Raw genomic sequence first — 22,487 nt, 5'->3', positions numbered from 1 at the left:
TCAGCTTCCCTCCAGATGTAGAATTAGTTAACTTTTCTCTAACAGTTTCATTTGGATCTGTGACAAAAGAAGCAGCCCACAAATATATCTGAAATATAAGCAGACAAAAGCAAAGATATGCTACATACTACAATTAGAACTATAGTCATCCTAGGTTAATCCATTTCTGAAAATAAGTCTAAGGTCCAAGAAGCCTATTAGATTATTTTTTTTTAATTTTTATTTATTTATGATAGTCACAGAGAGAGAGAGAGAGAGAGAGGCAGAGACACAGGCAGAGGGAGAAGCAGGCTCCATGCACTGGGAGCCTGATGCGGGATTCGATCCCGGGTCTCCAGGATCGCGCCCTGGGCCAAAGGCAGGCGTCAAACCGCTGCGCCACCCAGGGATCCCCTATTAGATTATTTTAAATGAGAAATAAGAATGCATGCACTGCCTGCCCAAAAATTCTAACCAGTTTCTCTAAATTATCACTAAAGCCCTCTTAAATTGGGGATGGGGGTGGTGTCAAAAATACTCAAACCAAAATAAACCAAAAAAAACCCTTTAAACCTATAAAACAAAACTCCCCAACATTTCCACATAATATACATTTTACACGTTTACATGTATCATACCTAATTATTTAACACTTAACAAACTCCACAGTGATTACATTTGCCAGCAGTATGCAATGATATACATTATATTAGATGAGAATTAAATATTCCCTGTAACCTGCAACAAACATACTGCAAAGCAAATAAACAATGTGATAATGTGTTAAAGATATATAATTAATGCAACACAATTTAGCAAAATGAAGTAGACAAATAGAGCAATTTTTTAAAATAATTACTTACCAAATGATTCTGGTAATGGAGAATTAGGGTGATGGACAACTCTCCTACTCCTGATAACTAGAAAAGTGGAAAAAATATACAAAGTATCTACTCAAAGATAAGAGAGAGCAATATGGTAGTAAATACCAGGTCAAAATCCAAGAGAAAAGAGAACATCAGAGAGTGAGCCTAGATTTTTGGACTCTGTGTGTGTGTCTCTCATGAATAAATAAATAAATGAATAAATAAATAAGAGACACACACACACACACACACAGAGATGCAGAGACATAGGCAGAAAGAGAAGCAGGCTCTATGCAGGAAGCCTGACGTGGAACTTGATCCCAAGGCTCCAGGATCACACGCTGAGCCAAAGGCAGATGTTCAACCACTGAGCCACCCAGGCATCCCCAGAGTTGACATTCCTATTCAAGTCTGAAGGCCAGAGCAGCTGTACAACCAGAAAGAGCCAATGTTCCAGTTCAAAGGCTGTCAAGTGGGAGAAATTATCTCTTACTTGGGGGAGGTCAGCCTTTTGTTCTATTGAGTAGTAAATAGATGCCGCTATTGGATCATGCTCACTCACATTACAGAGGCAAGTTGCTTTATTCAGTCTACCAATCTGAAAGGCCAACCTCACCCATAAACACCATCACAGAAAAACCCAGAATAATATTTGAGCAAATATCTGGACATCCCGTGGCTCAGTCAAGTTGACAAATAAAATTACCCATCACATCTGTGTTTTGGGATGGGACAGTAGGAGGAAGGATGAATTAGAAGGTGAACATTCTTAAGGATGGGAGCACAGCTTTGAATCATCTGGAAAACCCAGAAAAATATCAAATCCTAAAAGTAGATTAGAGTGATCCCAGATTGCTGACATCCTCAGGCACTTGACAAATTTAAAATTAAAATCTTATTGGGGCAAAAATAAAATCATTTTAGGTGTAAAATTATTCTTACATAATTTTAAAATTAAAATATTAGATACAACATAGATAACAACCATATAAGAGGACAAGAATACAAAATGAGTCAAAATAAAATGAGTCAAAATAAGAAGTTGGCAATAGAAACAGTCCCACAGGAACTTCAGAAAATGGCAAATGCATGATATTTACTATAGAATTAAAATGTATGCCAAGAATAGCATATAATTATGGAGAAGAAGAATAATGGAATTAAGGTAGTCTAAGACCTTTGCATTATCCAGGAAGAGAAAGTACTAATCATTAGTTTGCTCTGTAGGACAAAAACCCTGAACTGCAGCCTTTGTTACTCTCTATGGTATAAATGCTCCCATGGTGGCTGATTTCAAGCTACCAACAAGAGGCTGCTGAACATGAATTTGGGAAAAGAGAGGCACAAGCTGTTCTCCTGAGCCCACTGTGGCCCACTCCAGTACACTTCTAAATTAGTTCTTGAAAATGGAATTAAAAAAAATACAATCAATCCAAAAGAAGTCAAGAAAGGAGAGAGGGAAAAAAAGAGAATAGTCAGGACAAAAATAAAGCATATACTAAGATGATAAAATCAAATTCAAATATATTAGTAATTCCTGTAATTGTAAATAGATGGATATTTCAGTTAAAAGATGAATATATCGGGATCCCTGGGTGGCACAGCGGTTTGGCGCCTGCCTTTGGCCCAGGGCGCGATCCTGGAGACCCGGGATCGAATCCCACATCAGGCTCCCGGTGCATGGAGCCTGCTTCTCCCTCCGCCTGTGTCTCTGCCTCTCTCTCTCTCTCTGTGACTATCATAAATAAATAAAAAAAAAATTTTTTTTTTAAAAAAAGATGAATATATCATAATCATAAATTGCAACTGCATGTTGTTTATGAGCAACACATATAAAAGCATAAAGTAATAGAAAAATTGGAAGTAAAAAGAAAAAGAAAGATATACTAGTAGGCAAACCCTAACTCCAAAAAAGCTGGTATAGCTATATTAATATCAGAGAAGTAAATATTAAAAGCAAAAGCACTATGAGAAAGGAATATTCCGGGGCACCTGGATGGCTCAATTGGTAGCCCATGGGACTCTTGATCTGAGGGTTGTGATTCAAGCCCCACAATGGGTGTATAGCTTATTTAAAATAAAAAAAAAGTAGGGAGAATGCCATGGTGGGTCAATCAGTTAAGCATCTGACTCTTCACTTAGGATCTGGTCATAATCTCAGGGTGGTGAGATTGAGCCTGCAGTCAGGCTCCCCACTCATCGTGGAATCAGCTTCTCTCCCCATCCCTCTACTCCTCTTCCCACTCATGTGCATACACGCTTGCACTCTCAAATAAAGAAACATTTTTTTAAAGGAATATTTCAGGGGGATCCCTGGGTGGCTCAGTGGTTTAGCACCTGCCTTCGGCCCAGGGCATGATCCTGGAGTCCCGGGATCAAGTCCCGCATCAGGGTCCCCGCATGGAGCCTGCTTCTCCCTGTGCCTGTGTCTCTGCGTCTCTTTCTCAGTCTGTGTCTCTCATGAATAAATAAATAAAATCTATTTTTTAAAAAGGAATATTTCATAATGATACATCCAACTTATAAAATATAACAATTCTATAACATAGTAGCATCTACAATATAGCCTCAAAATATACAAAGAAAAAATAAGAGAGTAGAAATAGACAACTCCATGATCACTTGGGAGATATTAACACACCTTTCCTAGTAATCAAGATAAGCAAGCAAAAAAAATTTAGTAATTAAGTTAAAAAGTATGCCATTAAGGTAGAAATCAATAACAAAAATGTAACTTAAAACTCCCATGTTTAAAAATTTTTAAATGCCAGGGATCCCTGGGTGGCACAGCAGTTTGGCGCCTGCCTTTGGCCCAGGGCACGATCCTGGAGACCCGGGATCGAATCCCACATCGGGCTCCCGGTGCATGGAGCCTGCTTCTCCCTCTGCCTATGTCTCTGCCTCTCTCTCTCTCTCTCTCTCTGTGTGACTATAATAAAAATTTTAAAAAAATTAAAAATTAAAAATTAAAAAATGCCAGTTCTACACAAACTCTTGCAGAAAATTTAAGAGAAAGAATACTTCTGAACTCATTTTACAAAGGCTGAATTACTCAAATACAAAAACTAAAAAAAAAAAAAAATACAAGAAAAGTAAACTGCAAAACAAAATCCTTCATAAGCCAAGATTTTAAATTACTTCCTTTTTAAAATTTTTTAAAGTATTTTCTTTGACTTTGTTATTACTTTTGGTACTATGTCTTTGAGCAAGTTGCTTACAGCTTCTAAAGATTTTTATTTTATGTAATCTCCACTCGCCAATGTGGAGCTCAAACTTCCACCCCAGATTAAGAGTCGCATGCTCTACCAACTGAGCCAGCCAAGTAGCCCTTAAATTGCTACATTCTTTTTTTTTTTTTTTAAGTTTTATTTATTTAAGTAATCTCTGGGGTGCCTGGGTGGCTTGGCTCAGTTGGTTAAGAGTCTGCCTTCAGCTCAGGTCATGCTCCCAGAGCCCTGGGAGTAAGCCCCAGTCATGCTCCCTGCTCTGCAGGGAGTCTGCTTCTTCCTCTCCCTCTGCCCCTTCCTGAAGCTTGTGCTTGCTTTGTCGATATCTCTCTCTCTCAAAATAAATAAATAACGGGATCCGTGGGTGGCGCAGCGGTTTGGCGCCTGCCTTTGGCCCAGGGCGCGATCCTGGAGACCCGGGATCGAATCCCACATCGGGCTCCCGGTGCATGGAGCCTGCTTCTCCCTCTGCCTGTGTCTCTCTGCCTCTCTCTCTCTCTCTCTGTGACTATCATAAATAAATAAAAATTAAAAAAAAAATTAAAAATAAATAAATAAATAAAATCTTTAAAAAATATATTTAAGTAACCTCTACACCCAACGTGGAGCTCAAACTCATGACCCCAAGAAGCAAAATGTATAAGAAGTGGAATGGCCTCCAGATTTACAGTCCAGTGAGCTACAGATTTTACTTACCAGATTAGGGGAAAAAAATACCTGGTATTCATAAGTTCAATCATGTGTTTGTCTTATAAGAAAGACATCAATGATAGTACGGTATTTATATACCATCTGAGACTACCTTATGCCCCTAAACACCCCACAAACTAAGTGGTCCCATCCCTGTGCTATGGAAACAAACTGAGTACAGCCTAGAGAAAATCTGCACACATTTTTCAGTCCTCTGTATTGAATTTTACAAGATTCTTTCCACAGGAAACTTTCCCTCCTTGGAACCATTTAGGACAATATCTAAAGGAGAGGGCAATTAGGACAATTATCTAAAGCATAAGCATTATTAAGCATTAACATAGAGTATGCACTTATGCTTTTGCCCTTTGGTTTGCTTATAGCTTTTATAGGCATTGATTCAATAAACACTTCTAACAATCTCTCTGGCGGATAGGTGGTAGGCATCAACCCATAGAAGATATAAGATGGAGGGAGAGGGTAATCTGGCTGGCTCAGTTGGTAGAGCATGTGACTCTTGATCTTGGGGTTTGTGAGTTTGAGCCCCACATTGGGTATAGAGATTACTTTAAAATTTTTTTTTTAAAAGAAAAAACAACAAAATGGAGGCATGTAAGTGTTCATTGACAATAGTGTTCACTGTTGTTCAGCTTGGGCTCAAGGGAGAACCAATCTTCTTACTCTCCAAACCACATTCCAGATACTAAATCAAGGCCCTCCAGAGCAGATGGAAATCCTTAGGCAAACATAATCATTCTGACCTATGATTGGGTACTTTCCTGACATATCTATATGAGCCCCACCTTCCACTCAACTGGTGGTAACCTCTCTGTTCTTTGAAATCCCAGATGGTTTATTTCATTCATTCATAGTGTCATTCAACAAATATTAAATAGGACCTTCCACCTTTGAAGCATTGTGTATTTCCTTGTATTTAAAATTATGTGTGAACTGGCCTTGTCCTAACTTCTGAGCTCTTTGAGGACAGAAAGATCTTACCCAACTCCTTTGTACATTTATGGAAATTCTTAACACAATACTTGGCACTCGGTGAGTACTCATTAAATACTTGATGACTTTCTGAAGTTTGACCAAATTCCAATTCAATCCTGTTCTTACTCCAACTGAATCCATAAAGCAAACAAAATCATTCCACGATAGTATCCAACCTTTTACTTCCTCCCATTTCCCATTTCTAAATACCGCCTTCCCTGGTACTAATTCTCTAAAAGAGAATCCTCATTTGGGGTATCAGATCAGTGTCATCATGCATGTAAAAAAAAAAAAAACACTAAAAATAACTCACCCTCTTTGGAACTCCAAATGTCTCTTATAACCAGAGCATGACTGGATCATAGGAAATGCTCTGGACCAGGTATCAGGAGGCCAGCCCTGGCACCATCTTGTATCAACATCTTCATCAAGGTTTACTGATTTGTATGTTATCCTCATCTATCCAGATTATAAACTCCTTCAAAGAGAACCGTCTTTTGTAAGGAGGTGGGATCTAAATAAAAGTTGGTATTTTAGCTCTGGATACCAACTCTACACACTTCTGGATTGGTTCATGTAACTTGCAGACACATGAAGCATCCTTGCATCCATGTGTGCTGTCCCTCCTCTGCCAAAATGTCACTGGGAGGGAGGTAAATTAATGTAAAACGATCTTTCTGCTCTCTCATTTGTCCTCCATCTCTCTAGGACCAAAGACTTTGTAGCCATGGGGCAAAATAAAACCAATTACTTCCAATGCATTAGTGCTCCTTGGACAGCTGGATTACCTGACCCTAGTGAACAGAGTGTGGTTCTGAAATCAAGAATGGGACAACTTGGGGATCCCTGGGTGGCTGAGCGGTTTAGCGCCTGCCTTCCACCCAGGGCGTGATCCTGGAATCCTGGGATCGAGTCCCACGTCAGGCTCCCTGCATGGAGCCTGCTTCTCCCTCTGCCTGTGTCTCTCTCTGTGTCTCGAATGAATGAATGAATAAATAAATGAATAAATAAATAATAAAATATCATATATATATATATAAAGAATGGGACTTCACTTCTGCGAACATCACCTCCTGGGCAAGCACTGGGATCAAACTCGTAAGCCACGAGAGGCACTCTGTTGGTGACCTGCAGTGGCCCCAACAACAGGAGTGCTGCTCCAGGATTTCCACGGGTTCAAGGACGCCAAGTCTAGCTTGGAAGTGAGGTTCAAGGCATTCTGTAGAAGCTGCGTCCGTGCAGCAATCACTGTCTCCACGTGTTTGGAAGGGTTGGGGGTTGGGGCAATGATGAATTCCCTCCTCCATCCCGTGACGCCATCTTGGGAGCAGGGAACAAGTGATTCCGATCCCAAAAAGGTCGAGAAGGTTTCTCGGGGAGGGCCTCAGAGGCTTCCCACACGGAGAGACTGGCTCTGAAGAGGGACACTTCTCTCTGAAGGGAGAAAAACTCGTCATTCGTCGAGTCCTGTGGCTCGAAAAGGCCTCAGCTCTCACTAATTCCTTTCCTGACAAAAGCACTTGTGAAAACGCCGACGCTCCACACGTGGGTCCGCGCATCTGAGAAAACTTCCTGAGGAAAGAAAGAAGCCATCCAGGCGGCTCCGCCACCACCTTCGAACCCGCGCGGACGCAAGACCCTCCCCCGCCTCACCCGCGCCGGCCCCCGGGTCGCGCGCCCAAGCGGGGCGCGTGCGCAGATCGCCGCGCCGCCGCGCTGCGCAGGCGCCGTGGCCATTTCCGGGATCTGTCAGCCGCTCCCTCTGGGCCTCGGTCCTCCGCCCGCGCCCGCCGGAGCCTGTTCGCGTCGACTGACCAGAGTCCGCGAATTCTCCGCTCCGAGCCGGTCCGGACTGCCCCAATCCCAGGTAAGGGCCAACAGGGCGAGCTCCTGGCCCTGTCGGCCTCCATTGGCCCGGCCTCGCCCCGGACTTGAACCCGCGGGGGCGGTGAGGCGGGGGCTTAGGCCGTGGGGCCCAGGGGCTGTGAGGGGCGGGTCGGGTCTCCGGGCCTGGCCTCCGGAGGTGGCGGGGGTCCCGGTTCTTTGTGGGGCCCTCCGAGCCCGTGGGGTTCCCGCACACACAAACCGCTTTCCTCGAGGTTTTCCAGCTCTGAGCCAGGATTAGCGGCTCCTTCACCTGCGCTTCCATAGCCCTGTTCACTTTGCTATGATGGGCTTTTATCACAATCTGTAAAATTGTAAATGAGATGACCTCCCCCTGGTCGAGCGTCACGACGGACACTTCCTTTCTTCCTTTAGCAGCTAGGTTGGGTCCTGCGCACGGTGGGCGACCCTGGAATGTCCCAGGGCAGCCCTCAGTCTTTCAGCTCTTGGGGTGGGAGGGCCTTCTCGAGTTCCTTAAGCTTACTCCTCTCGAGAATTGCCTTCTTTTTTTCTTCTTCTTTTTTTAAAGATTTTATTTATTTATTCATGAGAGACAGAGATGAGAGCTGCCTTCTCTTGAGTATTGCACAAACCCGCCCCTACTCGCTCCGTGGAGCCTTTTATGTAGCCCCTTCCACGTTCCAGCCTCTCCGGTAGGAAAACGGCCCAAATTCCAGTCCCGGCACCGCTACTTCGTTGAGGGGACCCTGGGAAGATGTTTCTCTGAGTCTCTGTTTCCTTGTCTGCAGTAGGAAGGTTTTCTTAGGGCCTTTTTTTTTTCTTTTCTTTTTTTTAGGATCAAGTGCATTTATTTGCATTGATTGCCTAGAATAGTACCTGGCCCAGAGTAGGTGCTCGATCAATATTAGCTATTCCTTCTGTTCTGGGCATTCTGTGCTTATCTCTCTTTCCTTCCTTTCTTACTCCCCACCTCCGCCCCAGACTTGAGGACCAGGGAAGTGTCAGATGTATTTATGTTTCTGGCCCTATCCCTGCGCTTAACTACGCTGCTGGGAACATGGTAGGCACTTAATAAATTGTAGCTTAGAATCTTTGATGAGAAAGCCATCTGTTCTCATACTGCAGCTCTGGAGCTTGAAGGAAGATGCTAACCTACTTTTACCTGCTTCGACTCATTGCCTAAATTACCTTCGTTAGCCTCGTTCTGCCCTTTTCTGTTTAAATCAATTTTATCTCACCTTTTGGTACCAGGTAGGTCCTGGGTTTTTTCAGGTACCTAAGGAAAAAAGGAGAGTATCAGTCTGGAGGATGTTTTTGCCCTGTTAGGGAGTGGGTGTAACTGGCTGGTTCCTACCACAGAGTATTCAGAAGCCTTGCAAGGTTAATTCTTCTACGTATCATAGTTAAAGGAGGGGATTATCTTGGAAAAAACACTTGCTTGGAGGAAGAGTGGCATATTTTGATCTAGTTAACTAATCGTACGCTGAAACAAATCCTGCATAAGGAAGTTTAAAATGATTTGCTGGTGGTGCTGGTGCCTGACATGGAAACCAAGTCTCTGGACATCGTGGAGGGTGTGGTGACCTTGTTGGAGTACCTGGTATTGCTGGGTTGGGTAATGAGAGCAATTAGAAACTGGATGAATCACAGTGTTGGAAACTGACTCTAAACAGGGAACTGAACTCTTCACTGTACAAATACTTTCAGGCTTCAGGGCCAATAATTCAAAATATATGTAGACATTTCCAAGTTCAGAGGATAATAACTGGTGTGTACTTCTAGAGATGGCTCAAAAGCCTTGGGTCAAAGGAAGAAAGGGAACTAACTTAGCATCTCTTTTGGGCTAGGCTTCGTACTACATGTTTTCACATGTTATCTCACGTAACGTACCTACAGCCTTAGAATGTCAGTAACTTGTCCATTTACATATCTTTTAAAAATGAGATTTAAATGTTAAGTGATCGGCCCAGGATGTCATAGCTAGCATGTGACTAAGCTTAAATTGAAACCCAGGTTGCCTTCACTCCAGAGTCCATAGCAACCAAACATCAGAATGGCTATACTCAAAGTGATAAATAAAGAGTTGAGTTGTAGAGGGAGTGCCTGTAATCATACTATAAATCATTTTTTTCTCTCAGTGCTATACAATAAAAGGTTATCAATAGAAGCTTATAAAGTTTCATGTCACCACCTTTTTTGTCCCTTTTTCTCCTATCTATTTCAATTAAGACAGAGCTTTTCAGGTTTCACTTAAATATTAGTCACAGTTTAGAATTAGAATTATCTGGCAGCCCGGGTGGCTCAGCGGTTTAGCGCTACCTTCAGTCCAGGGCGTGATCCTGGGGACCCAAAAATTGAGTCCCACATCCGGCTCCCCGCATGGAGCCTCCTTCTCCTTCTGCCTGTGTCTCTGCCTCTCTCTCTCTCTCTCTCATGAATAAAAAAATAAAATCTTTAAAAAAAATAGAATTAGAATTATCATCCTATGGCAGAAGGTCTGTTTTTCTTGGTACAGAATTCAAGCTATTACCCTCCTGCATTCACTGAGTTGATAAATACAGACTGTTTGCTGGGTGCCTTATAAATTTGAGAAACATGAGTGCTGTCTTACCCTACAGACTTAAAATACCGACATGATTATAAATGAGATACAGGCCTAAGTATATGTCCAAATATGAGACTTGAATGATAAAACAAATTTAGAAGTGCAATTTTATTTATTTTTTTATATTTTTTAAAATATTATTTTACTTATTCATGGGGGGCGGGCAGAGACATAGGCAGAGGGAGAAGCAGGCCCCCTGCAGGAGCCAGATGAGGGACTCATTCTGGGACCCCAGGATCAGGAACTGAGTCAAAGGCAGACGCTCAACCTCTGAGCCACCCAGGTGTCCCTAGAAATGCAATTTTAGAAGTAATTATGTCGTTATGTAAATGTTTACTTCTTTTGAATGCTTTGCTACTTTGCTTGAAAAATTGAGTTGTGGGACACCTGGGTGGCTCAGCAGGTGGGTGTCTGCTTTCTGGCTCAGGGCGTGATTCTGGAAGTCCCAGATCGAGTCCCACATAGGGCTCCCGGCATAGAGTCTGCTTCTCCCTCTGCCTATGTCTCTCCTCTCTGTGTGTGCCTTTCATGAATAAATAAATAAAATCTGGGATCCCTGGGTGGCGCAGCGGTTTAGCGCCTGCCTTTGGCCCAGGGCGCGATCCTGGAGACCCGGGATCGAATCCCACGTCGGGCTCCCTGTGTATGGAGCCTGCTTCTCCCTCTGCCTATGTCTCTGCCTCTCTCTCTCTCTGTGTGTGACTATCATAAATAAAAATAAAAAAATTAAAAAAAAATAAATAAATAAAATCTTTAAAAAAAAAAAAAACCCTGAGTTGAGGGGTGCCTGGCTGGCTCAGTCAGTGGAGCATGTAACTCTTGATCTCGGGGTTGTAAGTTTAAGCCCCACTTTGGGTATAGAGATTACTTAAAAATAAAGTCCTTTAAAAAATTGAAGAATGAGAAAGTCTTTGCATCTGTTCTTTTTAACTATACATGAAATATGTGTTTTTATTTCATGTAGATAGTCACATTGAATTATTATTTGTAGGCTTGTTTTGTTTTAATTAACAAATGAGCCTATAAAAGATGGCTTTTGAACTAAATTGCTTTTAATTAAGGAGATACTTATGACACAGTATGTTATTTTGAGTAACTGAGTAAAACCTGTTGTGATGGGTAAGCATCTGATATCAGATATAAAAAGAGAATCATGCAGTGAGCATCTGGAAGTTTATGTTTTAAAAAACATGTTAAGCAGCCTCATTTGAATTTATTTAAAACATTTTTTAAAAATTTCCAGTTAGATGCTTTTTCTTTACTTGTGAGTTGCAGTTTGCTTTCTGGAACATATAAGTAAAAAACCAGTGACCTAAATATCTCTACTTTAGAACAGAATATGAAACATGGACATTTCTCTGCCAGTTCAAGATACCATGTTTTATTTAAGGGTGCACTTAATCTCTTTTTGACCTTTGGATTCCTTTACAACAATTAACAGAGACATTTCTTCTGCTTTCCACTGAGATTGATTTTTGCTTTATCTGCTGAACTCTGATCACTTCATAACCTTCTGGTGTCCTTTCCATTTGTTTCCTATTTACATGAGAATTCCTATCGTACAATTCAGACTCCACCCTGGGTTAAACACTTGTGCTGAAGTGGATTGAAATTTCAGTGTTCTGTGAGTGCCTTTTAGAAATAATAAAGGGATGGGGGATCTTGCTGCTTTAAAAAAAAAAAAAAATCTCATTTCAGGTAATGCTTGCCTCTTTGGTGGCTTTGGTTTGGGTGTCTATGAAATAGAAAAATTTTTTTAAGATTTTATTTATTTATTCATGAGAGACACACAGAAAGGCAGAGACGTGAGCAGAGGGAGAAGCAGGCTCCCTGTCAGGAGCCCAATGTGGGTCTCCATCCCAGGACCCCGGGATCATGACTTGAGCCAAAGGCAGATGCTCAACCACTGAGCCACCCAGGCGCCCCGAAATAGAGAATTTTATTTGATTTTTAATTTAATGATGTGTCACAGATTCCTGCTTTTCATTTTCATTAAAAAATTTAAAGAGCAATGTAAACAAACACCTGTAAAATGTACCCTCTGTGTAGATTTATGTTAACATTTTGCCAGGTTTGCTCCTTGTATATCTACTTGTCGTCCTGAACTACTGAAAATAAATTACGGAAAACCACCCCTAAACATTTCACTCTTAAACACTTTATCATCTTTATCTCCTAAGAGTTAGAACATGCTCCTATGTAACCGCAAACAGGTATAGTTAAGACATTTAAAATAATTCCAATTGTTATGTAGTATGTAGTACAAATTGATATTTTCCTTATTGTATAAAATGAGTCTTTTATGACTTTTTTTAAGATTTTCTTTATTCATGAGAGACATGGAGAGAGAGGCAGAGAGACACAGGCAGAGGAAGAAGCAGGCTCCATGCAGGGAGCCCGATGTGGGACTCGATCGCAGGACTCCAGGACCATGGCCTGGGCCGAAGGCAGGCGCCAAACCCCTGAGCCACCCAGGGATCCCTTTTTATGACTATTTTAAAAATATAGATCATGGGACACCTGGGTGGCTCAGTGGTTGAGTGTCTGCCTTTGGCTCGGGGCGTGATCCTGGAATCCAGTCCCACATTGGGCTTCCTGCATGGAGCTTGATTCTCCCTCTACCTGTGTCTCTGCCTCTCTCTCTGTCTGTCTCTAATGAATAAATAAAATCTTTAAAAATAAATAAATTTTTTTAAGAGAAAACGAAAACATATTTTCATTACCTATAACATTTGTGCTGCATAACTAATCCCTTGAGATCCCTGTCTGGGGATGAGTCCCACATCAGGCTACCTACAGGGAGCCTGCTTCTCTCTCTGCCTGTGTCTCTGTCTCTGTGTCTCTCATAAATAAATAAAATCTTAAAAAAAAAATCCACTCCTCTTTATTTCCTTTAAACAGAGAAGTAGAAAAAGAAAGAAAGAAAGAAAGAAAACAAGGAAGTAGGTCTAGATTTTTATTGGATTTATTTATTTATTTATTTTTAAAGATTTTATTTATTCATGATAGATACAGAGAGAGAGAGAGAGGCAGAGAGACCGGCAGAGGGAGAAGCAGGCTCCACGCAGGGAGCCCGAAGCAGGACTCGATCCCAGGTCTCCAGGATCACGCCCTGGGCCAAAGGCAAGCACTGAACCACTGAGCCACCCAGGGATCCCCTAGATTTTTATTGGATTTAGAGCAAATATGTTTGGCAGAAATATTTGACAGATGGGTTGCCATATTATTAGGTTTCTCCAGGATAGTCTTGTGATCTGTTATAACAGCATAACTAATAGTGTCTCTTTTTGCTTTCTTAAACATATTCTGGTCTGGTTGATAAATTAGTGGTCACTATTTCTAAATGATCATGTGCACTTCATGTTTCCTCCCATCAGGAAGCCCATCAGATTTGATTATTCTGCTCTTTTTTTTTTTTTTTTAAGATTTTATTTATTTATTCATGAGAGACCCACAGAGAGAGAGAGAGAGAGAAGCAGAGACACAGGGAGAGGGAGAAGCAGGCTCCATGCAGGGAGCCGGACATGGGAGTCTATCCCGGTTCTCCAGGATCAGGCCCCGGGCTGAAGGCAGCGCTAAACCGCTGAGCCACCTGGACTGCTCACTGCTCTTTTTTTTTTTTTTTTTTTTAATTTATTTTTATTTATTTATGAGAGAGAGAGAGAGAGAGGCAGAGACACAGGCAGAGGAGAGGGAGAACCGGGCTCCATGCCAGGAGCCCAACGCAGGACTTGATCCCGGGACTCCAGGATCGCGCCCTGGGCCAAAGCCAGGCGCCAAACCACTGATCCACCCAGGGATCCCTAGCCCACTGCTCTTTTTGATGATAAATGCGATTCTTTGGTTAAGATGGTGACTGCCAGAGTTTTTTGTTGTGAAGGCTCATTTTTCTCTTTTAAATTAGTAAGTAATCTGTGAGATGATAATTTGAGACTGTGAATATCCTGTATCCCAACAATCTTTAACTTATAGTTTTTGAGTCCCTTGATGGCCCTTGGCAGAATAAAATATACATTGGTAATTACAGTGCTTGTGGTATTTAAGTGATTAAGTTTTGACTTTGAGATTGATTTTTTCATCGAACAGTAATGTTTTATTTGTCCCTAGACAACCGAAATTGTTTTGCCTCCCATTTTAAATGCTTTTTTTCTGTTGCTTATTACAGCTTTCTATCCTTTGAAAACACTAAGAATAATGTCCCTGCATCAGTTTTTACTAGAGCCAATCACCTGTCATGCCTGGAACAGGGATCGTACCCGTAAGTATGCTATTAACTTTACTTCCTTATTTTGGTGCCCTTGATATTTTTAGATGTAGGCACTTTTTTAGGGATCACATATTTGTTTCACATGTGAAGAGAGCACGGACATGAATTCGGAAGGAAACTAGGTCAGTTGTTTGGTTTATAGATAAGAGAAACCAAGGCCTAGAGTTTCCAGTAGAAGGAAGTAGTGGTTGATGTCAGAGCCATCACTAGATCTAAGCCTTCTGGCTCCATGTCCATATCTTTTTCCCCAGTACCAGTTGGAAAATGGTTTATGTCAGAGGGATCTTTCATTGCCTTAAGAAACCAGTGTCTGGAATGGTTGTATAATGTCACAGTCATCCAGCATTTAGTCAGACTACTAGGACCTAGGAATAAGCTATTACAGAGGTGTATACTTATTCCTGATGTACTAAGAGCAGTCTTAGCTAATATTTACTGTATTATTTGTAATAAGCTTGAGTTTCTCGTTTTCTTGCTCCAACCAACTACAGTGGGATGGAGAAGACTCTTAAGGGATGCCTGGGTGGCTTAGCGGTTGGGTGCCTGCCTTCGGCCCAGGGTGTGATCCTGGAGTCCCGGGATCGAGCCCCACATCAGGCTTCCTGGATGGAGCCTGCTTCTCCCTCTGCCTGTCTGTGTCTCTGCCTGCCTTTCTCTCTCTCTCTCCCTCTGTGTGTGTCTCTCTCTCTCAAATAAATAAATTAAATAAATAGATAGATAGATAGATAAATAAATAAATGAATAAATAAATAAATAAATAAATAAAATCTTTAAAAGAGAGAGAGAGAGAAGACTCTCAGAAATAGGCACAGTACAACAAGCAAAGTGATAGTATGTATGCAGGAGGCCAAAAAAAAAAAAAAATCCTAAAAACAGAAGTGTAGTAGTATGCCCATAAGTTATTTTAAAACTTTTTTTTTTTTTTTAATTTATGATAGAGAGAAAGAGAGAGGCAGAGACATACGCAGAGGGAGAAGCAGGCTCCATGCACCGGGAGCCCGACGTGGGATTCGATCCCGGGTCTCCAGGATCGCGCCCTGGGCCAAAGGCAGGCGCTAAACCGCTGCGCCACCCAGGGATCCCTTTATTTTTTAAACTTAAATTATATTCACTTCTTTAAAATAAAGCTTTATTGAGATATAATTTGCATAACATAAAATTCACCCATTTAAAAGATGTGTGAGCAGTTTTTAATATATTCACAGTTATGAAATAATACTATCTAGTTTCAGAGTATTTTCTGTCACTCCAAAAAGACTGGGACACCTGGGTGGCTCAGCAGTTTGGCGCCTGCCTTCGGCCCAGGGTGTGATCCTGGAGACCCGGGATCGAGTCCCACGTTGGGCTCCCTGCATGGAGCCTGCTTCTCTCTCTGCCTCTCTCTCGGTATCTCTCATTAATAAATAAATAAAGTCTTTAAAAAACAAAAAAAGACATTAGCAGTTATTACCCATTAGAAGTTTTGCTCAAAACTTCCAGTCTTGGGGATCCCTGGGTGGCTCAGTGGTTTAGCGCCTGCCTTCGGCCCAGGGCGTGATCCTGAAGGCCTGAGATCGAGTCCCACATCGGGCTCCCTGCATGGAGCCTGCTTCTCCTTCTGCCTGTGTCTCTGCCTCTCTCTCCCTCTCTCTGTGTATCTCATGAACGGATAAATAAAATCTTAAACAAAACAAAACAAAAAAAACATCCAGTCTTGGGTGCCTGGGTGGCTCAGTGGTTGTGTGGCTACCTTTGCCTCGGGTCACAACCCCGGGGTTCTGAGATTGAGTCCTGCATCCACCTGTCTGCGGGAAACCTGCCTTTCCCTCTGCCTATGTCTCTGCTCTCCCCCCCCCCCATGTCTCTCATGAATTAATAAATAAAATCTTAAAAAAAAAAAAAACAACTTCAAGTCTTCAGCAACTACTCATTCTTGTCTGCATGGATTTGCATATTCTGGACATTTGTACAAGTGGAATCATACAATATGTGGCTTTTTCCATCTAGCTTCTTTCATTGACTATAATGTTTCAAGGTTTATCCATGTTGTTCCATGTACAAGTACTTTATTCCCTTTTATAGTCGAATAATACTGTACAGACATACTTCTTTTTTTTTTTTTTTTTTTTTTTTTGAGATTTATCTATTTTAGAGAGACTGTGTGTGCACAAATCCAAGTTAGGGGAAGGGCGGGGAGGAGAATCTTCAAGCAAACTCCCTGCTGAGTGCAGTCCAACTTGTGAGATAGACCCCCAACCTGAGATCATGACCTGATCCGAAATCAAGAGCCAGATGCCTAACCAACTGAGCCACCCAGGCACCCCCTAGACATACCATATTTTCATCAGTTTATTCATTAGTTGGATGGACATGGAGCTGTTACCACTTTTTGGCTATTATGAATAATGCTGCTGTGAACATTCACATACCAGTTTTCATTTCCCTTGAGTTTATACCTAGGAGTTGAATTTCTGGGTCATATGGTAACTATGTTTAACATTTTGTGGAGCGGCCCTGCTGTTTTATATAAGATGTGAAGTAGGGGGCCCATTCATCCTTTTGAATGTGACTCTCCAGTTGTCCCAACACCATTTGTTAAAGGCTACTTTCTCCTCACTGAACTGTCTTGGTACCCTTGTCAATAATAAATTGAGTGTAAATGTGAAGGTTTATTGAACTCTCAATTCTGTTCCATTGATCTTATGTCTATCCTAATGTCAGGACCACATTGTCTTGGTTACTGTAGCTTTGTAGTAAGTTTTGTAATTGCAAAGTGTGAGTTCCAACTTTGTGTTTCTTTCTCAAGATTCTTCTGGCTCTTCTAGGCCCCTTGCATTTCCATATGAATTTAAGGGTCAGCTTATTAATTTCTGCAAAACAAATTGAGAATTTGATAGAGATTGCTTTCAATCTACCATGTAGATTGAAACTTAACAAGATGGTAAATCTAAAGCTTCTGTTTTGTGATCATCTCACAGAGCTTTATAGCTGAGTTTCCTATGTCTTCTGTCTCTATGTTCCCATGGAAAAATGGGTTTTTGGAGTATTTCCAATTATTTTTAGTACAAAGTTCATATTGTTCTCAAACTACCTGATAAACTTAATATTTTAAGTTAGATTTTTGTTATAATTTAAAATTTGTAGCATTTTTGAGGTTTAGATTTGGATTTGACTTTTGAAATCCCTGTGAGCATCTTAGAAATTTAGGGAAATATGTATAACTGATTTTGAGAAAGTACTTAAATACTTAGGATTTTAGAGCTAGATACTTATCTGGTTCCACAGTTTCATTTGTAAAACAGATGTTAACTTTCCTAAGGAGGGAAAGGAAAGGTAATAGAGTAGAAGGTGGGAGCTAGTAAATGATTGCTCTAAAGTGTGGATCAGGGGATTCCTGGATGGCTCAGCGGTTTGGCGCCTGCCTTTGGCCCAGGGCGCGATCCTGGAGTCCCGGGATCGAGTGCCGCGTCAGGCTCCTGGCATGGAGCCTGCTTCTCCCTCTGCCTGGGTCTCTCTGTCTCTCTCTCTCTCTCTCTATGTCTATCATGAATAAATAAATAAACCTTTAAAAAAAAGAAAAGTCTGGATCATAGATCCTAATTTTAATTTTAAGAAATCAGTGTTTTGGGGATGCCTGGGTGGCTCAACAGGTTAGCACCTGCCTTTAGCCCAGAGCATGGTCCTCGGGTCCCAGGATCAAGTCCCACATTGGGCTCCTTGCATGGAGCCTGCTTCCCCCTCTGCCTGTGTCTCTGCCTCTCTTTCTGGATCTCTCATGAATAAATAAATATTTTTTTAAAAAAACTGTTTTTCTTTTTGTTTTGTTTTAATACTTTATTCATTTGATAGAGACAGAAAGAACAAGCAGAGAGGGGGAAAGAGAAGCAGACTCCCTGATGAGCAAGGAGCGTGATATAGGGCTCAATCCTAGGACCCTGGGATCATGATCTGAGCCACCCAGGCACCCTTTTTTGTTTGTTTGTTTTAATGAGTGAACTATAAAGGAGGAAAAATCAATATAAATTTAAATGAAATCTATCATATATATGTATATTCTTAATATTTCAAATCGATCCAAGAGATTTCTCTTAAAAAACAATTTTAAGGGGATCCCTGGGTGGCACAGCGGTTTGGCGCCTGCCTTTGGCCCAGGACACGATCCTGGAGACCTGGGATCGAATCCCACATCGGGCTCCCGGTGCATGGAGCCTGCTTCTCCCTCTGCCTGTGTCTCTGCCTCTCTCTCTCTGTGACTATCATAAATAAATAAAAATTAAAAAAAAAAAAACAATTTTAGGGGTACCTGGGTGGATCAGTGGTTGAGCGTCTGCCTTTGGTTCAGTCATGATTCTGGGGTCCTAGGATGGAGTTCCTCATTGGGCTACCCGCAGGGAGCCTCCTTCTCTCTCTGCCTATGTCTCCGCCTCTCTCTGTGTCTCTCATGAATAAATAAATCTTTAAAAAAAATTTTTTTTTAATTTTGCGATTCATACTGGCTTTATTATAAAGGAAAGCTTTGATGTATTATATGAGCAGAATCAAGGGTTTTTTTGATAAATTAATGGTTCCAACCTGGGTCCATGTAGCAGTAATGAAAACAGCTATTGTCAATGTTTCAGAAATTGTAATAGAAAGTAAATATTTATTGCTAATAATGTTGGACAGGTGAACTAAAATAAAATGTCATATATATTTACTATGGGTTAAAAATTATATCACCAAAGTATGATAACATTGTTTAATTCTTACTAGTTAGAATCTTAACAATGGTATATATCTTTAATAAAATGAATTTTTATTTTTTTATTTTTAAGATTTTGTTTGTTTATTCATGAGAGACACAGAGAGAGTGAGAGAGAGAGGCAGAGACAGAGGGAGAAGCAGGCTCCCCACAAGGAGGCTGATGTGGGACACGATCCTGGATCCCAGGATCAGGACCTGAGCTGAAGGCAGACACTCAACCACTGAGCCATCCAGGCGTCCCAATAAAATGAATTTTTAAATTCAAGTTTTCTGCAAAACATTTTAAAATATGGTTTCCAAGTAGAGGTAAAAATCATAAAAGGAATTTTTTAGGCAGCCCGGGTGGCTCAGTGGTTTAGCACCGCCTTCAGTCCAGGGTGTGATCCTGGAGACCCGGGATCAAGTCCCGCGTCGGGTTTCCTGCATGGAGCCTGCTTCTCCCTCTGCCTGTGTCTGTGCCTCTCTCTCTCTCTCTCTGTGTGTCTCTCATGAATAAATAAATAAAATATTTTTTTAAAAAAAGGAATTTTTCGGGGTGAATATTAGGAACTTTTTTTAAAGATTTTATTTATTTATTCATGAGAGAGAGAGAGGCAAAGGGAGAAGCAGACTCCCCACAGGGGAGCCTGATGCGGGACTTGATCCCTGGACCCCGGGATCACACCCTGAGCTGAAGGCAGATGCTCAGCCACTGAGCCACCCAGATGTCCTGGGAACCATTTTTTAAAAACATTTCTTAGTCCTTCCCTTGAACCTAGTTTTAAAATGCTGACCTTTGGGATACCTGGCTGGCTCATTTGGTGGAGCATGCAACTCTTGATCTTGGGGTCATGAATTTGAGCCCCATATTGAGTATAGAGATGACTTAAATAAAGAAAAATCTTAAAAAAAAAACAAACTATACTTTCTTGGTAACAGTTTCAACTTTAGGTGTTAACTGTTGACTTTTTCTCTCCAGAGATTGCTCTTAGCCCCAATAATCATGAAGTCCACATCTATAAGAAGAACGGGAGCCAGTGGGTAAAAGCTCATGAACTTAAGGAGCACAACGGACACATCACAGGTAAAGAAAGACAACCGTGAGCTTAGTGTGATACTTGCAAATCAAGCACTCTTCCATTCAGTAAAGAGCCTGTTAAAGTAAGTCTGCCACAATATTTAAAGTTGTGCAGCATTTACTGAGTTTTATTTAGAAAACTTGAGAAAATATCGTCATAGTGATCTCAGTTTTTAAGTGCTTCTTTTAGCCCAGCTGGTCCCCTGCACTCCACTAGTATATGGAAAACACTTATCCTACTCTAAGGAGTGAAGAGCTTAGATGAGGTGATGAGATGAGAAAGTGAAAACTAGACATCTAAGGCATCAGCTGTGTGAAAACGTAAGCCACATTGTGTTCTCAAGTGCTGAGGGGATGCAGTGTCTTCCAGAAGCTTTCTGTATGTTGTTTGTGGGGCGAGGAAGATATTCCAAAATATTGAAAAGGACAAAGAGTAATGTAACAAGCACTCACATTACCACCACCTGGAATTAACAACTGCCAAGAAACAGAGCTTTAATAATATAAATAGGAGTATTATTCGAGATTATGGTACAGTCCCTCCCACCACCAGTCCTGTTCCTGTCCCCCTGAAGCAGTCTGTAATTTGCTATGACATTGTCACAGTTCATTTTTAATACTTTTACATACACATATACATATTCATATGTAATCTTTAGTACTTTTGGCTGGTGTGTTAAAGTGCTATATAAATGGCATCATGTGCATCTCCAGCTTGCTTTTGCGTTCATGTTGTTCCTAAGCTCTATGTGGATCAAGTTTATTCCTTTTAACCACTGTTTATTTACTCTGTTTTCTCCACTGAAGGACAGTTAGGCTCTTTGCAGTTTTTCCTTATTATAGTGAAGTGCTAAATCGAGCATCCTTGTGCAGATCTCTTTGTGCATGCGTGAATGTTTGCATATGGCAAATTTGTTGTACCACCGGGGTGTGCACATCCTCAACTTTACTAGGCATGGTCATATTGCCTGCATCCTGGCCCCCCTGTATGGGAGTGCTTATTTCCCCCATCCCACACATACTTTATTTGATCAGATGGTCTGATGAGTGAAAGGTGTGTCTCTAGAAGTTGCATTTTCCTGATTAATAGAAAAGTTGAGCATATTTTTTGATGTTTATTAGCCAACTGGGTTTCTTTCTCAGACTTAACTGTTCATTATTCCTGACCATTTTTCCATTGAGTTTTTTTTTTTTTTCCTTGTTGATTCATAGAGGAGAGGATCTTAAAGCATTAACTCTAAGGCAGATTCCCAAGTGTACATTAGCTTTCATCTTTGACAAAAACTATCGATGACTAGAAGGATAAAGATGGCGACCAGAGCAGTGCCGAGTTTCATTAAGCAGGTGTTAAATAAGGGAGGTTGGAAGAGTAAGAGATAAAAACAGTTTCTGTAATGGTTTGCAGAATTCAGTGAACCAAATCCTGATACTAAATTTCAAGAGAATGAATTGCTTTTTTTGTGAAGTGATACTGGGCTATTTTTAAAAGGACATATCCACTTACTATTCTGTTCAGAAAGAATTCTTGTTCCTTGATCCTTACCATTATTATTTTTTCTTTATCCATTTTCTGGCAGAGTTGATTTAGCCTCTTGCTTTGAATAGTTCGGTCAAGCATGTCACAACTTATTCATAACTTTTCAATTATAAATTTCTCACTGTAGTCTTGGATTTTCCCTCTCTTTGCAGTGACGTTTGCTCTCAAGTGGGTGGCAAAGCAACTGATAATGATTTTTTTTTTTTTTTTTTTAAGTTGTGACCCTGGAATTTTACCTCTAAACTGCCAACATATACTAATGAGCTTAAAGATATCCTTCCGCCAACCAGGGAAAAACAGCATGTTTTGACTTGCATCCTTTCCATTATATTCTCCTGCAGAAACTCATGACCATCCCTTCTTGTTTTTACCAGTGATTTGAATGTGATGTTAGTGAGCATCAGGAGCTAACTGACTATATTACTGAGCCAGCATGAAAGATATAATTTATAATTTCTATTTTTGTTACTATTGCTTTCCCATGACCTTATTTCTATTAGGTTTAGCCTATTTTCTTTACATTCGCTTGCCAGTGGCCGTGTGGCCTAAAAATAAGAACATTCATATTTTTTTTAAAATTTATTTATTCAAAAATAAATAAATAAAATTTATTTATTCATAGAGACACACACACACACAGAGAGGCAGAGACACAGGCAGAAGGAGAAGCAGGCACCATGCAGGGAGCCCGATGTGGGA

General features: G+C 41.0%; 1 protein-coding gene across 2 annotated transcripts in view; it reads left to right on the top strand.

Annotated features, from left to right (window-relative positions):
* Window positions 1–7,030: 7,030 nt before the first annotated feature.
* The window catches only part of ARPC1A (actin related protein 2/3 complex subunit 1A), a 33,132-nt gene continuing 17,675 nt past the window's right edge, over window positions 7,031–22,487 (top strand). The window contains exons 1-3 of one of the 2 annotated variants that reach the window (XM_025986186.2): window positions 7,031–7,622; window positions 14,371–14,463; window positions 20,153–20,257. In XM_025986186.2, the coding sequence (XP_025841971.2) occupies window positions 14,400–14,463; window positions 20,153–20,257 (169 nt within the window). In that variant the 5' untranslated portion in view covers window positions 7,031–7,622; window positions 14,371–14,399. Of the gene's footprint in view, window positions 7,623–13,219; window positions 13,329–14,370; window positions 14,464–20,152; window positions 20,258–22,487 lie in introns of those variants that run through there. The other variant, XM_072753127.1, reaches the window with a different exon arrangement.

This window comes from Vulpes vulpes, chromosome 3 (assembly GCF_048418805.1).
Source record: "Vulpes vulpes isolate BD-2025 chromosome 3, VulVul3, whole genome shotgun sequence".
NCBI lineage: Eukaryota > Metazoa > Chordata > Mammalia > Carnivora > Canidae > Vulpes > Vulpes vulpes.
Note: the sequence above shows the minus strand (reverse complement) of the source record. Positions and strands in the feature narration are given on the sequence as shown.